Source organism: Hakea prostrata, chromosome 3 (genome assembly GCF_041222555.1).
Source record: "Hakea prostrata isolate BN-2017 chromosome 3, UWA_Hpros_2, whole genome shotgun sequence".
In the NCBI taxonomy this organism is placed as follows: Eukaryota; Viridiplantae; Streptophyta; class Magnoliopsida; order Proteales; family Proteaceae; genus Hakea; species Hakea prostrata.
Window position 1 is genome coordinate 66,119,370 of NC_142602.1, and position 17,194 is coordinate 66,136,563.

General features: G+C 37.4%; 1 protein-coding gene across 1 annotated transcript in view; it reads left to right on the forward strand.

Moving 5' to 3' along the window:
* Positions 1 to 14,450, forward strand: part of LOC149022797 (protein BLISTER-like) — a 57,864-nt gene extending 43,414 nt beyond the window's left edge. Inside the window, exons 8-13 of the mRNA XM_089150723.1 lie at positions 1,756 to 1,823; positions 2,133 to 2,246; positions 8,629 to 8,846; positions 9,014 to 9,082; positions 10,703 to 10,858; positions 13,680 to 14,450. Of these exons, the coding sequence (XP_089006849.1) occupies positions 1,756 to 1,823; positions 2,133 to 2,246; positions 8,629 to 8,846; positions 9,014 to 9,082; positions 10,703 to 10,858; positions 13,680 to 13,760 (706 nt within the window). The 3' untranslated portion in view covers positions 13,761 to 14,450. The remainder of the gene's footprint in view (positions 1 to 1,755; positions 1,824 to 2,132; positions 2,247 to 8,628; positions 8,847 to 9,013; positions 9,083 to 10,702; positions 10,859 to 13,679) is intronic.
* The last annotated feature ends 2,744 nt before the right edge of the window (positions 14,451 to 17,194 follow it).

Genomic DNA, 17,194 nt, shown 5'->3' on the forward strand with positions numbered 1-17,194 from the left:
AAATTCTTCGCTGATCTCTGGGCTCTGTAAGTATTGGTAATAGCAGGTATATAGATCACTTAATGAATTTTGAAGAAAGATCGGTGCCTGTGCATCAGTTACAAAGGAAAAATAGAGAAAGCTGATAAAAAATTGAGAGAAAAGAAGCAGTCCCTAAGCTGGTTAAACCTGCTTTGATACCATGTTAGTATTTCAGCACTTATAATTAGCCTAGGGACTGGAAGAAAATTCAGAAAGAAAAAGAACAATAGAAGAAGACTGAAGAAGAAAAGAAGAGGGAGAGTGCTTCTGTGTGTATACTTTGGATCTCCCATGGTACTTTATTTATGATGTAAAATCAAATCTTAGTTTAGGAAGGTTTCCTAAACTAAGTTACAGTAAAAAGGAAAATTACATATTGCATAGAATCTCCCAAATCTATTTAAAAGGACACTATCCTAGGGAGATCACTTGTCAACCAAGTAATAGGAAAAATTGAAAAGTAACTAAAATAGAACGTTACCAAAATAGAAACCTAATGTAAAATAGAAAGTGATATTCTAACAAACAAAATTGGGAAAAAGAGAGTGAAGAAAGTAGCTTAAATTCAGCTGGCATCCTCTATTCTCTACTCAGAAATTGCCATTAACAAGGGAGTAGCTGGACATGAGAGTTTGACATTAAGAGAATCATGAAAACAAGGGTGAAGTGACGCGGAAAATAAAAGAATCTTGTGGTGGGCTGGAGGAAATTTTGTTTTTATGGATGGATAGTTGAAAACAGAGTTTTGCACTTGTGTAGATCCATGTGCTATTGCCATTGTATCCAGTTAATCTAACACAATTTTATCATTATGTACCAACTAGCATTAATCATCAAGAGATGTCAGTGTTTCGGATGCTTTTTGGGTAAAATTACGGGATTAACACCTAAAAGTCCTTTTGAAAGGAAAATCCCATCTTAAAGCTACAACTGTTCAAAATTTAACACTCTGCAAGAGGGTGGAAAAACTTCTGCTTCTCCCATCTTAGGCTTTCTTTTGGATGATAGTTTGTGAAAGAATCAACATGATGTTCTTAAAATGAAGTAGCGAATCTAAAATTTGAGGTTATTTGACATGATGATGGGGAAACTCATGGATTTGAGGATCAGGTGCCTCTGAAATCTGAAACTGCAAGCTGGTTTATTGTTTGTACTAGTTTGGGGACCAGTATGGGTGGTGACACATCCCATCCTTCTTGCTTCAAGCAGACTTGGCTGCAATAACCTCTTCTCAGAGAGCTCTTGTCACCGAACTAAGCATCCCAAAGCCTTTTCCATTTTCCTAGTAGAGCCCACTTTATTTATGTCAACACCCTAAAACCCACAAGCTGCACCTTGTAGGTGTATACTCTATAGCACCACTCTTGATTAACCAATTAATGTCTATTTATTTTCTTTTATTTCTTTCTGAATCCCATTTGCAAGAGGATGTCTCCTGCTGCAGGTTCTTGGTCATTGTAATACTTCAAATTTTGTTCTCTATTCCAACCAAGCATATTACTTTAAATATTCTTCTCTGACACTATTATAAGTAGCCTTAACAAGGGGATTTTTGTTTTGTGTGTGTGTGGGGGGGGGGGGGGGTGTGTGTGTTGGGAGTGATGTTGGTTTTCACCCACATGACAGTTAATATGTTTTCCCATACATTTTTTTTATATTGGTTTGTGTTCTTTTCTCCTTGGTTTCTTTTAATGTCCAGTGTCCTGAAGAACCTTGGTTCTGTATCCCCTACAGAAAGAAAGTGTCTAGTTTGGAAAAAGAGCGCCAGGATTTGCAGTCGACGATAGGTTCTCTGCAAGAAGGTATGGCTTCATATCATGTGATTAGTCAAACAACACGCCAGTGCTATTGCAACCAACTCAAGTTTGGTTTTTGTTATTTCCTTCAGAATAATCTTTTGTGAACACTTATAGTTATGGCTATTGATGATGATTTATGACATTGCCTACATTATTCTCTTATCATCAGGCATAATGTCTATGGAGACTGGAAACATGTTATTTGTCATTTCATGTCTATGTCAAGTCTTTCTAGACTTTGCATTGTATACGTGAATGAAGTTTTCTTCTCTGTTTAGTATTTACTCCGTTGATTTTACTTATCATATGCAGAAAAAAAGATACTGCAATCTAAGCTACGAAAAGCATCTACAGTTGAAAAGTCTGTGGATGCCAGGAAGACACCCAGTACTACAAAAGACGCGTCAACTTCTACAGAGGGCATAGGTATGCATATTTATCCTCCCTCTCTCTTCTCAAACACCCCCCCCAGTGGCTGGCTGGCCGTCAAGAAAAAAGGAAAACACAAAGGGGCATCTGTTATGATATCTAGTTTTTTAGACAGGTATTTGGTTAGTGCAGGATAAACACCGAGTCCTGGGTAAGATCTAAATATACTAGTCCTTGCAGGATTTTGAGTGAGTTAAACTGGTATAGTGAAGGATACTATTTGGTAGCATTTTATGGTTTGCATTTGAGTTTTCATAGTGGGAAAATACATCAACATGCACTCTTCAGGTGCGACAAATGTGAGAACCTCTCATTTTGTAGTTTTGGGCTTTCAAATTGAGTTAATTACTTGATAATGATTATACTATAGTTATATAAATGCCATTGTACTGTCAAATTATAATCATTGTTATAATATTCAGAGGCCATACCCACTGCACCAGGCTTGTACATAGCCTTATCCCTGTTCCCAGAGAGGCCTTTTCCAGAACTTGAACCTACGACCAAGTGTTCAGCAAGTGAAAATTTGACCAGCACACCAAGCACAACCTTCTCAAATTGTTACAAATTACAATATTACAATTATATTCTATAACATGTTAGCAATCCTAGAACCTGTAACCCAGTGCTTGGTAAAGAGTAGAGCAGAAGGAAGATTGGACAAAGAGGGAAGAGAATAATGGGAGATAAGGTCTGTGTGATAGAATGTGTGTACTACTGTACCAGCCAACACTTAAGTCAAAATAGAGTTACAAAAGATAAACATGACTGGTGACTCCCTTATCGTGCTACGGTTACATAACTAGCAATTTTATCAATAGAGATGGGAAAAAGTTTCAGAGTGGAGATACAATAGTGATTAATGATATGATGATGGATACAAGACCATGCAAAAGGAGTAAGCACAATGGCTGCTATAGCTCTGAAAGCACTAAATTCTGTAGTACAACACATCTGAACTCACCCCCAAAAATTAAATAAATAATAAAATATAAAAAAAAAACTCCAACAAGGTTCGAGATATTGGTTTTGAGGCCGACTTCGGTGATGTAAACTGTTTCCAGAGGGTTCTACAGGGCCTAGGTTTACTTCCCCAAGCTCCTATTTCCAACTAGAGGTATTTTGGTAATTTTTCCAATTTCTTGGTCCCATGGAGTCTAGTTTGTTTTGTCTGGACCCTAGATCCATTTTTATTTTCTCATTTGGATTGTATTTTGTGAGTTATTGCAGAGTCCTTGTGTAGGTGTGATTCCTAGTTGTGGTTGGATCCCTTAATTTAAGTATACTTTTTATTAGGACCCTATATCTACTCTTAGAATCTTAATTGAATCTTGCGATACTCAATAGTAAGTTATGATAGAGTCCTTACTTATGTGAGATGTTGTTAGTCAAGTTAGAGTCCTAAATTAGAATTAGAAAATCAGTTTGAAGTCAATTAGGTTTCCTAGTTTGATTCTTATTTTGTTTCTTTTTGAGGCTATAAATAAAGCCTCCTTACTCTGTGTTTGGGAAGTTGAATTGAAAAACAAACTAAGAGTTTGGAGACAAAGTAAAGTCGTGGCTTTCTTGGGAGAGCCATGGCTGATTTGAGAGTTCATCTTCTTCAATTTCAGCATTCTTCTTCAAGTGCAGCAGCCATTAAGGTGTTAATCACCTTCAATTAAGTGATCATCAACCCCAACCTCTTTCCCCTTCTCCTAACCTACCCGCAAGCACCCCTAACCCCTCCCTTCTCCCTGTGGCAGCACCAGCCCTCTTCCCTTTAGAACACTTATATCTCCAACCCCTAACCACTGCTCCCTCTTCTAGTTGGATTCCACCCCTTCCCTTACCCTAGTCCTACTCCTAGTTTTGCCATCAAGCCCTCATCCATTAGGTTTACAAATTTTCTGCAATTCATGTTCAACCTCTAGAAACCCTGAACTCTAGTTTCATTAGAACTCCTATATCTCTCCTACCCCAACTCCAATCACCTCACCGACACTTGATCCCAACCCCACCCCATTCCAAACATCCTAACCCCAGTGGGACTCTTCAAAGACTTCAAACCCATCCTAAACCAAATAGGATTGACCCAAACCTATTAAAATCAACTTGAAATTACAAAGCACCAACCACAGCCCTCCTCAAGACCAACCAAAGCCATCAAATCCCATTCCAAAGACCAAAACCTATAAACCCTAACCTGGAATTACACTACAGCAGCAACCAAACCCTGATCCCTTTCATCTGCAACCCTAAAACCCCTTAAACTCAAAGCTAAACCCATTCCCAGATCTGAAACTGCCATTACAGCATAGTGGCAAACCCTAAAACCCAATTTCCTTTGGTCCTAAGAACCCTTCTAGGTTATTACCTTATCATCTTAAACCCTAATTCCTCCAAGAAATCTCTTAATACATGCCTATATAGCCTTAGAAAATTGCTGGTTCCCTGAGAGAGGATTTTGGAGTGAGCCCAAATCTAGGACAACATCCCTACAAGCTAAACCCTAGAATTTGGTTCACATCATTTGACCAGCCTCGAAATTGAGATATGGCTGGAATTTCGGCCATCTCGGTCAAAACCAGGTACTTCCGCATGGAAGTTTCGGCTGATCTATTGGTTTTTTAACTTGGGTTTTTGTATACATGCTATTTAAGGCATAAGTAACACAATGGAAGAGGTATTTTGCATAAAAACTCAAGGGAAATTTTCAGCGCCACCCCCTAAGTTACCCTCTAAAATGAATGCCACCCCCTAAGTTTTTCCCAATTTATCAATTAGATCCCTTTTAGGGGTAAAATATATCAATGACACCCCCTGCTGTAATGCAATAAGTTAGTTCTAGTGTAAGCAAGTAAACTTTTTAAAAGACAAGAATACCCTTGAATGAAAAACTCTATGCTCGATTTGTCTTCGTCTTCCTTTACCATCTGCAACCATCCTTCTTCTTCCATTCTTGCATCTTCATAATTTCTGTTCTCCCATGAATTTTTTCCCTCTCCTTTGCCATCTTCTTCGTTTATAATGTTGGGGTAATATTGGAAATGGATAAATAAAAACTAACTGAGACTAACGGTGTTAGTATGGGAGCTTTGATTGATAAATTGAATAACTCTGGGGGTGGCATTAATATTAGGAGGTAACTCAAGGAGTGGTGCTGAAAATTTCCCAAAAATCAATAAAAGTACTCATGATATTGTATTAATTGAGAGACATGTAATTCATTCTGACAAATAAAAGGAGTTGTAATCTAATGTGCTTTAAATATTTAATACAATCAACATTCCATGACAAACAAGATGATTTATAAACTAAGGTGAATGTCATCCATCATGTTTAAGTAGTACTTTTGTTCAAAATACTTTATATGGAAATTATTATTTTTTAACTTGAGACTACTCTAAAAATAAAAATGAAAATTGAACTACATGAATTCATAGATCAAGCCCCTAAACTAAATATATATTGAATGAAGAAAAACTAACATGTATTGATGGGTCAACCTTTCAAAAATTCAAGATTTGGGGAAGAACACATACCTTTCTTCAAATGAGCTTTCATACACCTTAATACAGCAAATGGGAGGAAGAATCACAAAGGAATGGTGGGATTTGCGAGGAAAATGGAGGTTTTTTTTCGAAAATGCCACTACGAAGCTTGAGATGGTCGAAACAACGGAGTCTGTGGAAATGAGATCTATGAAATTGTCAAAACAAGCCGACTCAGCTGGTTGCGGTCATAAATTCAACCAAGCTCAATCTAGATCCAACACTTCAATAACTTCCCATATGTTTCACTTCGTTTTTCCCTGAAACCTGAATTTCAGGGGAACATGAACCATGATCTCCAAAGCACAATCTTGGTCAATCAACATTATGCTAAATCATCAGACATCAGCCACCTCATTCAAAAGTTCTCCATTCCATTGGATCTGAGGCTGCATTTGAGAAACATGGTACAGATCAGGTCTGATGCAGTGGTGAAATGACATGGCTTATGAGCTTATCTGCTCAGTTTGTTACTAAGAAATAGGGAATGCCATCTTACCTGTTGTGATTAACAGTTCAAAAGCTGAGAATCATAAAATGAAAAAGAACAAAAAAAAGAAGAAGAGCGGTCTGTGGTCACAGAATGAGTAAACGAGAACAGGAAATGCAAGATCCCTCAAGGAAGAAGGAACGACTACCATGTAAGCTTGCATTGTATAAAATTGGAAAAGTTCTTTACTTGCTAAAACAGTCACTGTAGCAAGAAATAAAACAGTCTTGTACTGAATTTGAAGCCAATTTGTCGGGTAAAGGTAGGTTTCTTGAATATCACAAAGTTTTAGGGAATCAGATGGGTTAACGAAGAAATAGGGTCTCATGATTTGGCTGTCTTGAAACTTGGATTGAACTTGCGGGATGATATATGAGGATGATGCTCCAAGATATAGCAAAACTACCTACCTCAAAAAAAAAGGTTAGCAACTCTGATGGTTAGATTGATGTAGATATAACTTGAAATTTGGGTTCCTTGGGGAATCCAAAAATTTGAGAAAAAGGAGGGTTTTGGATGATCAAGAAACTTAAAAAAAAAAAAAAAAGGGGGGGGGGGGTGGAGATGAGTTTGGTCTGCAACTTACCTTGCAGTTGATCATGTTCTTCAATGGAGAAGCTTTGCTGATGGAATGGAAGAAAAAATTCAGAAACACAAGATAACTCTTGGACTTTAAACACCAAAATCTGAAACCACCTGGGACTTTAAATGCCTACGATGATTCAGGACCAGCAGCCTACGACATTGCCTTGCAGTTCAGCTCCAGGGGTATTCTGGTAATTTTGGGGCAGATCTACTCGTGCCAGCAAGACCTAATGATGATCAGTAATTTTCTAGGAGTCCAGATCTAATTTTATTTTGTTATTTGAGTCAGTCTATGTTAGGTTAATTAGCAATCGTATTTTAAATAGAAGCCTTTTTTTGTTTTGTTTTGAAGTTAAATCCTAGTAGGAGTCTTTGGATAGGACTATCAAGTATTAATACACAGCCTAATGCTTGTAAGAAATCAGTTTTGATGTATAAAATATTGAAGAGGAGTTACAGCAGAGGTTGAAAGCTCAACTAGGGTTTCTGGGATTATCCAGCGCAGGAACATCCTGCAGCAACTTGGTTTGGTGCTTTTCTTCAGCAATACCTCATCTCTAGCCCCTGAAATCAGTAATTGCTCATCCCTGCCCTTCCCCACCTCCTATCTCCGCACCTTAGCTCTTGCCCCTCCTTCCTTGCCTGCAGCACATCTTCTTCTTCCCCAAAACCTCTAAAATCCATACTCCCTCATTCTTTTCACCAAATCTCATCCCTTTCTAGAAGCACAACCCCCATTCCTCATCTAACACTCGACCCTAATCCTAGCCCTAATTACCCTCTAAAAACCCTGATTTCCGAAACCTACTTTTCTTGAAACCCTATCTCAAGGAAATTGTATCTGAATCTGAACACAAGAGTCTTGTTTCAATACCCTAAGCATACACCCTGTAGCTGAACCCTTTTTGCCCACCCTACAAGCCCTAAATACCCTGAAACAGCATAGAAACCCTAGCCACGGCGTTTTAGAAACCCTAATTTGGCTGTTGATTTCCTAATCGATCCTGGAATTTGGCCCTCATCCTATTGAGGCTACATCAGACAACCCAGGTAGCTGGACTTAAGCAGCAAGAAACTTTAATCTTGACTCTAAAAACTAGATCACGCTCTCACAAAAGAGGAAAGAGAAGCACTTTGCTAATTTCCCCCAATCTGTATGTTTTCGTCCAAAATGAGGCATTGATTACAGGGCTTAAACAGCCAATTACAAGTTCTAATGGAACTAGAATTGAAATTTTAATGCCAAAATAACCATACCCTTTCAGCTCATGCATGGAGGGTGTGAAGCCTATTTACAATACTAGGAAAAGGCTTACTTACCCTTACTTTAATTGACTCAGCTAGTCCTAACTTGATTTAAACTAATGTTCAACTGGTTCAGACTCAAACAATAAAAACTAGGTAGTTAATTCTAATTCTGTATGCTGCCTTTGTAGCCCACTCAAGGTCCATTAAAGAGGCCCAATGCGCTTTGAACTCAAGTGATCAAAGGCCCGTATGCTAGATATCCCATCCCTGATCTAAGATACAGAAACCCAGTTTAGGGACTGCCGTTACTTTAAAAATATGTTCCTCCTCCTATCTTTATGCATGTTTTCCTTTGTTTGTTTTTTGGGTTTTTTAGGGTGAATAAAATGGTTGTCTTTCCTACTTTGTTGCCAGTATGCTATCATTTATCTTGCCAAATCACTGGTGGCAAATGCTTGGGTTTTATTAAATTTCTGAGAATCCTTCAATTTTCAATTTTTATCATGCTTGGCTTTTCACGCAGGTGATGACATTAATGCTTCAGATATTGGTGAAAATAGTGGTGCTGGCACAAGCACTTCACAATTTGAAATGCAAGACACTGCATCTGTTTCCTTGAGAGGAACCTTGACTTCCCCATTGGTGCCTCAAAATATTGAATTTGATCCCTCAGCTTTGGCTGTGGCTATTCCTCCGGATCAGCTGAAGATGGTCAATAACATTAATTCATTGATTTCCGAGGTAATGACCGAAGCAATGATAAGTCTTTCCTTCATGCTCGAATTTTTGTTGGTCAAATCAGCTGGTTTTGGAACCATGTCTTTTCATTGAATTGTAATGGTAGATAAATGGGCTATATACAATGGCTATGTTTAATTACAATACTTACAAATATAGTTTGGTTGCAGTTAGCATTGGAGAAGGAAGAGTTAATGCAAGCTTTGGCAAATGAAACCTCTCAAAGTTCCAAGCTGAAGGTAGTTTCACTTACAAACCCCAGGATCTTGCATTAACCACTTAATACTGAAACTTTCAATTGGAAATTTATTGGAGACTATTTCTCAGAATCGCATCGTCATTCACACATGGTTCATATAGTGATAATGTGCATGCTATAATGTGAAGTTAAAATCAATGATGAGTTTGCCCCATTGAACCACAAGTTGGAAAAATCAGAACTAAGACAGAATTAGATTTCTAAGAGAAATTCAATCAGACGGTGTAAGTGTGTAGCCAACTAGTTGAAGAAATGCTGCTGCAAATTTGAGATTGAAGTGTTGGTTGGATGCTCAATCATGGGGATGGACTGAAAATAGCAAGTTTCAATTTAATGTAAGGAATAGCAGCAGCAGCAGTAGCTAGGGAGTGAAGTTCTTCAACTTTTGGTCTTATAACAGCAGCAATTCAATGCTTGCAGATTCACAACAGCCTTTAAGTTCCCTTCACAATAGTAGCTGCAGATTCTGGTCTTCTTTTCGGGTTAATTCAAACAGGAAAGTGAAGGAAAAAGAAGAATAAAAGTTGAGATAGATTTAGCTCTCAGTCGCTCCTTGAGCCCAAGGATTTTAGCAGTTGAACACAAAGCTCCCTAGCTCCTAGGTGTTTAGCTCTCACAACAAGGCCCTAGACCTTCTTGTCACCCATGTGAAGTCAAGATTTTAACTTGAACGAAAGCTCCATTAATCAATAATTCGTTAGGGTTTTTTTTTTTTTTTTTGGGGGGGGGGGGTTTGTTGGTTGTGGGGTGGGTGGTTCACTTGCTCTCCAAATTGCATAGAATACAGAAACACTGATCCCAAAAATGAAACTAACTTTTAGAAAGTACTAGGCTTTGTAGATCAGCTACATGCTTGAATACTAAGATAGAAAGTTAGAAGCTAGGAATGCCATAAAAGTTGTAACTAAACAAGATCTTTCAGTCCTGTAAAAGTTCTTCACATGTTCTGGTCTTGGTTTCCAGGATCTTGTAGGATCCTTAACAAAGGCAAAATAAGGGCTGAATCACTGTTCACATGAATAGTATCTTTTCTCTTTTTTAGCCCTTCTAGAAGACTTGTTGGTCTGGTTTCACATGGTCCAGTTGGTCCAACTGTCCAAGTGAGGCTGGTTCAGTTCTGCTTGGGTTCTACACGGTGCCATAGTTAGTTACCGAATCATTTATGGGAATTCCTATACATCCAGTAGTATGGTGGAACTTTCAGGGCTATAAAAGAGAGATCCAGATAACTGAGCCACTTATTCATCAGATTCCTTGTGCAGTGAATTGATGTGTCCTGCTAACTCATCCAGACTATGCTTATCCTTTGAAAGGAGTGTAGTACCTCTCCCTCCTCCTTTTCTCCCTACAAGAGAAAATAGTTGCTTCATTTGTACTTCATAATTCAGATATGTTCTCACTTATTTAATATTTTATTTGAAGTACCTTTTTTGTTTTTTTCTTTTTCCACATGGTAAAGAATATCATACTGGAAAGAGAGCACGTCTTTTTTTTCTTCCTTTTCTGTGTGTCAAAATGGTATTTATTACTGAATCATTAATTAGAAGATTTGGTTATATTTACTTGTGTTGTCTCACATTTTTTCCTTGATTTTTTAAAGGATTTAAATAAGGAGCTGTCACAAAAGCTGGAGGTTCAGACTCAGAGGTTAGAGCTCTTAATTGCCCAAAGTATGGTAAGTGAGAACGTCCCTGCAAGACAATCTGATCCACATACAACGACAGTGAACACAGTGTTCGTTGATGAAGGGGATGAGGTACCATCTCTTACTGTACTTAAATTATCACTGGGTATAGTTATTTGGTTCAACAAATTTGTTGAGCATGAGTTCTGATAAAGTTGATTGTTTTCCTGGTTATCATTATGATTCTGTTTTCAGAAGGAATGATTTGTATGAAGATTAATGGATCTTTTTGAGTATTTGAATTTAAAATTATTTAAGGTGATTATTTAGTACTATTTTATTCAACATTTGTGCAGATACACTGCCTTGGACTGACCCAAACCCATTTGGGCATCCAAATGGAAATCAGCTGAGTCCAGTTTGAGTGTCTGCCTATTTGGTTACAGTGAGATTTTAGGGAGTTTATTCTATATTCGGTAGGAAACGTAAGACGATAATTTTAGTAGTTTCCTAGTTAGAGAATTAGTCTTTAGCCTCTTTATACATTATCAACTCCCCATGGTTGAGTTGAAGTTTGAGTTTGGTCGAAGCCTGTGAGGTGGGGTGTGGGCACTTTTCTTTGCCACACCCCTTGCAACTCTAGTTCTTGCCCATCAGAAAAAAATCCCTTTCCTTATGAGAGTTCTCTCTCCCTTGCACTCTGATTCTTGCCAGCTTTCCCTCTTCTCCTAACTGGCCCTCCATTGGTAATAGAGCTGAAGGATCAATCTCCTTCCTGGATCCTCTTGCATTCCTTTCCTGTCTCTTTCTCTTCCCATTGTTCTTCTCTTTCCTCTGTCTTCTGTGACTGTTTGGTTCCAGAATAGCAGCACTGGAAGGGAGGGAAAGGGGGTTGGGGGGGGGGGGGGGGGGGGGAATCTCCCACCAACTGAAACCCAACTCCCATACTTGAGATCATTTGAAGTCACATTTCTCTTTTGTCTAAGTTATCGTCATCATTGTCATGCCCTTCCTTTGCTGAAGTCACCATGACTTCCACTGTCCATTTCAACTCACATTGCCTTCCTCTACTGTTGCTCTCTGGTCCAACATAATGAGACTCTAAGTAGGAGATCAACTATTCGTTACCCATGATTCCCATTTTTATTAGCCTTTTCTTCATTTTCCAAACTACCCTTCCCCTTTTTATTAAATTGTAGCCTACCCTTTATTTTCTTTTTGTTCCAAGATTACCCCTTATTCTACCTCTGTTACTTTATTCTTTAGCATATTTAGGCCTTATTTCCAGAATTCTCTATTTTATGTTATTCTGTATTTTTGTTCTAACCTTTAGTGACTCGTCTTCATTTACTTCCTTTTTTAGCTTTCCATCATACCCTCCAATGCCCTTCCATTGTATTCATATTCGACTTTGTCCTTTATTTATTTACTTTTATTTGCTTTTTTTATTTACTTATTTTTCCTTTCCAAGTTTTACCTCTCCCCCCTCATTTTCATACCACACTAGTTTTCTTCTCTTTAGTTTGCAATCCAGTAACTTAGCGTCCTGCCATTGTTATCATAAAACCCTTACGCAGAGACAAAGGCATGCATCTCGAAGAGAAGGCCCAAATATACTATGGAGCTGCTGCCCAGCAAGTATTCATAATGGACAGATTCCAAACTTGGTTTGTTTTTTATATTTATTTAGGGATAATTACTGTTGCCCCCTGAATTCGGATTCTTCCATTTACAACATACCTCTTCTCAAGCATGAGAAATCAACTCAGAACCACTGTCTGGTTTAAGCTAACATTGATTTTTTTTTGGATGAATAAATAATTATATTAAAAGAACGGAAACAATGATACAAGGCCTTTAAGAGGAAGGCCAAAAAGAAGAGCTGAGACCCCAGGAGATAACAATGAATCTGTTCCTTGGGGTATCATCAATAGGGGGATGGGGGGTAGCTAACATTCTAGAGGAAACATCAAAATAGATGGCTTTCCAAATCAAGTCAATAGAGCGAGATTTGGACGTCCATCTCCTGAGATTACGCTCCCACCAAATGTGGGCAATAGAGGCACAGAAAACAAGCTTACCAATCCGATCACAAATGGAAGAGCCTGAAAAGTTTTTCACCATCAAAGACCAATCACGCGCAAACCCATAGGAGCGCCTCGAACAGGGCCAAATAGAAGCAAGGGCTTTTCTCCAGATAGATCTAGAGAAAGGGCAAGAGAAGAAGAGGTGATCAATGTTTTCCAAGTCGTTCCAGCAGAGGATGCAGTTGGGGTTGACTGGGACATGGCGGCTAGTGAGGAAAGATTGGGTGGGGATAGCTTGGTTGTGAACTCTCCAAAGGGTAAGGGAGTGGCGAGGGATGGAGCCTTTGAACTAGACCAAGGAAACCCAGGGGGGTTTGGGGCATAGAACAAAATTCCATCGAAACTTGCGAAATTTCCACCGAAATTTTCCCATTTTGGAAAATGCGAAACGAAACTCATGGGCAGAATGTGTTTAGTGCTTCGCTTTTTTGCATCATATAGTCACAATTATCTTGTTATATAGATGAAATGGGTGCTCAATTCGCTTAGCCTATGTGGGCATCTGTTTTGGGCATTGACCGTACAAACCCAACTTATTCATCTAAAGAAATCACTGATGACTGACCATTGCCCTCTACTGAATCCAGTGATATTGTAGCAGTAATGATTTCATTGCAAAATTCTTACTAACCCATCAATGCTTTGTTCTCTTGGGAGTTGAGGTCTACATAGCCACATAGGTGCCTGTAGGTTCATTGGGTTGCATGAGGAACTCTTCACACTTAAGAATTAATGAGATGTGTGGATGCCTATTCCATGTATGCATTGTAAATTTGGTCGGAGTTTGTTGAGCTTGCTGTTCTCATTATTACTATTATTATTCTTATAATTTTTAAACATGAATTTTTTTTTCACCCGTCAAACAGGTCGTAGAGAGGGTCTTGGGCTGGATAATGAAGCTATTTCCTGGAGGGCCATCAAAGCGTCGGACCAGCAAGCTACTTTGATAAGAATCTGAGGAAATCCAGCCACCAAAATTATATGCCCTTCCAAATCCCTCCTTCCACCCCTTCCTCTTTTTGTGGTGGTGCATTGCGGACAATCTGTATATTGTGAGCCGTCAAACTTGATCCATTCTTTCACCAGAAGAAAAGGAGGCTTCTTCTTTACGTTTCCCTTATTCTTTTCTCCCTGTTTCCCAGTTGGAAGAAGCATTCCCCAGTTCTTTTATAGTATAGAATGATTCCCTTACTGATCTTAAGGAGATGGGAGAGAGGAAAGTTATAACTCCATGATCCTTCCCAAAAAGGATGCTGTGATTGGTCATTTCCTTTTCTTTTCTTCCAACTTTTTTTCTTTTTGCAGGGGAAGATGATAGCGATTGACAAAGAATATCAGTATATGTAATGCAATTTGCATTTGAATCATGTACTTGCTTTTGTGCTCCTTGTAATTTGATTTCAACATTTTGTCGTGCTTATATGCTCAAAATCTTAACCCTGATGCATGGGTTCCGGTGTGTTGTGTACTATACATGAGAAATATAAAGAATTACATTGTGCATTTGGTGAACTTTTTTTTCCTTCAGTTATCCAATTTACTATTTGGATCAATGTGATTTGATCATAAGATCTTCATAACTAAGGTTTTGCTTTTCTCAATTGGGAGTAATCAGACCAGAACAAAAGAAATAGCTTGATTCTAAAAGAGGTCAGGTTCCAGGGTCCACGTCTCAGAGTCTCTAAACAAATTGTGGACTGAGTACATGTTATTATTTCGTGCACCGATATTCTCGAGTTGGGATTAGGGTAGAGGATTGTGCTTTCTCAGGGAACCCACCTCTGAAAATTGATAAAGAGGATCATAGGTGAGTAAGGGTGGGTTTCCTCCCTAAACATGTGGTGGAGTGTATGGGTAACACATTTCTTTACCCATCGGGATAGAGAGTCTGGATTCAATCTGCTTAAGTTGGAATTCAGATTTGTCTCCAACACAGGTCCTAGGGGTGAGAGATCTGAACCATGAAGTTGGATCGTATTCTCAGGGAGGAAAGTGAATCATGAGGTTGGATCATATTCTCAAGGAGGAAAGGGAGGAGGAAAAGGGACACCTTCACATCACATAAAAGGATAGAAATAGTAGAGCTGAAGTCTTAAAACCAAGGTTTTAAGTATCTAATGATAAGATATGATACTAGTTGATACATACCTATATTGGATACAACCGATATAATGCATATCGATATGTCTCTCTATTGAATTATACTAAAATGCATTGGCTAGTATGATACAATATTTAGTACAAGACAATATATTTCTTGAGATTATGGGACCGATATAGTACTCCATATTGATATTTTAAACCTTGCTTAAAACCATCTAAAGGACATAGACGCCACATTTGAAAGGCGAAATATATCCGCTTGTATCATTTAATTCGTTGTTAAGCCTCGATCACCACCAACCATAAAGAGGGGTAGGGTCCATTGGGTTCTCATTTTTTATTAATTTTAAACTTTTTACATGAGCTCCATTCATTTCCATTGAAAACTCAGTGCACCCCTTCAAAATTGAAACCTTACAAAGCACATCTCTAAGTTTAATAGTGTTAGGTTTCTATTACTTTTAACCTTGATTTTACAAATTTACCCTTATTTGATAAATTTATTCCTAGAGAGTCTTACATGAGCCTCGTCTGTTTATATTGGAAACACTCCACACCTCTCTCAAAATCAAAATCTTACAAAGCCCCGCTCCGCACTTCACACCGTCAATTTTCTTCTAACATAAATATGAATTTACTTTTTAATTATACTTAATAAATTCATATAAAATCTTAAGTAATATTTTTAATATTCATTTTAAAATCCTTAAAAATAATATTTTTAATGTCACCATATTACCATAGCCTAGATTAAATGAGCAAAATTTCTCCAATTAAAATAAACTCAATATGGTCATATTAATAAATTTATTTGACTTTTATCAATTAACTACGTACCTTCACTTAAGACGTGAAGAGGGCTCATGCCAAAAAATTCTTATAAAAATTATTTAAGATTTCAAACAAAATTTTCAAGTGAAGGTAAAATTATAAAAGTAAAATTTGAAACTAAAGGTATGGAGGGGGCTTTATAAGGTTTCAATTTTGAGCGGGGTGTGCCGAGTTTCTAATTGAAACGGGGGCTCATGTAAAAAAATATAATTTTTAATATTTACCTAGTGGGCCCATCCTTATTTATGTAGTCAAAAACTGTCACGGGAGCACGTTGTTCTCCCTTTATGAGTTTTATCACCTTCTAGGCACTGTTCTTCTCCGATGGTTTTTCGACATAAATAAAGATGGGGCCCAGAATTTGGATCACCTCCTTTATGCTACCACAAATACAGAGGGACGCAAGAGAAAATTTATTTAAAAAAATTAAAAATAGAACCCACACAGTGTCTCTGATATATTTGTGGTCATAAAGCATGGGAAAGCACTCTCTACTGCCCATTAGGAGTGGTGATCCGGATTCTACGGCCTATTGGGTTTTTATTTTGGGTAAATATCACTTACCTCCCCTCTTAGTTGGACAAATATCACTTACACCCCCTCTTAGTTGAATAATATCACTTACCTCCCCTCTTACCTAGCAAATACATCAAACACCTCCCCTCTATTAACTTTCTCGGTTAAATTTAACTTTTACCGTTAAATATTTTTCTAAAACCCCAAACTACCCTTAGTTAAAAATCTTTTTTATTTTAAATCCTAAATTACCGCAATCACTCTAAGACTTAAACTACTAAATCACCCTCAATTAAAATAATTATTAAAACCAAAACACCATAGTTAAAATTCAAATTATATTAAATTATTAAAAGCCCAACATACCCTTTTTTTTTTTTTTAATTATCAAACAATTAAAAATACCCAAAATAGTAGTACGTGTTTAATTTTATCATCATACCTTCTTTTTTTTTTTTTAATTGCATTTTTAATTCTACTTGATAGTAGTACGTGTTTTTTTAATTGTTTGACAATTTAAAAAAAAAAAAAAAGGTATGTTGGACTTTTAATAATTAAAGATTTAGGTTTTAACTATAGTGTTTAGGTTCTTAATAATTATTTTAATTGAAGGTAATTTAGTAGTTTAACTGTTAGGATGATTACTATAATTTATGATTTAAAATAAAAAAAGATTTTTAGCCAAGGATAGTTTGGGGTTTTAGAAAAATATTTAACAGTAAAAGTTAAATTTAACCAGAAAGTTAACAAAGGGGAGGTGTTTGATATATTTGCTAGGTAAAGGGAAGTAAGTGATATTATCCAACTAGAGGGAGTGTAAGTGCTATTTGTCTAGCTAAGAGGGAAGGTAACTGATATTTACCCTTTTATTTTTTATTAATTTTAAATATTTATTTGGCGAGTCTCACTTTATTTATGTGATAAAAAACCG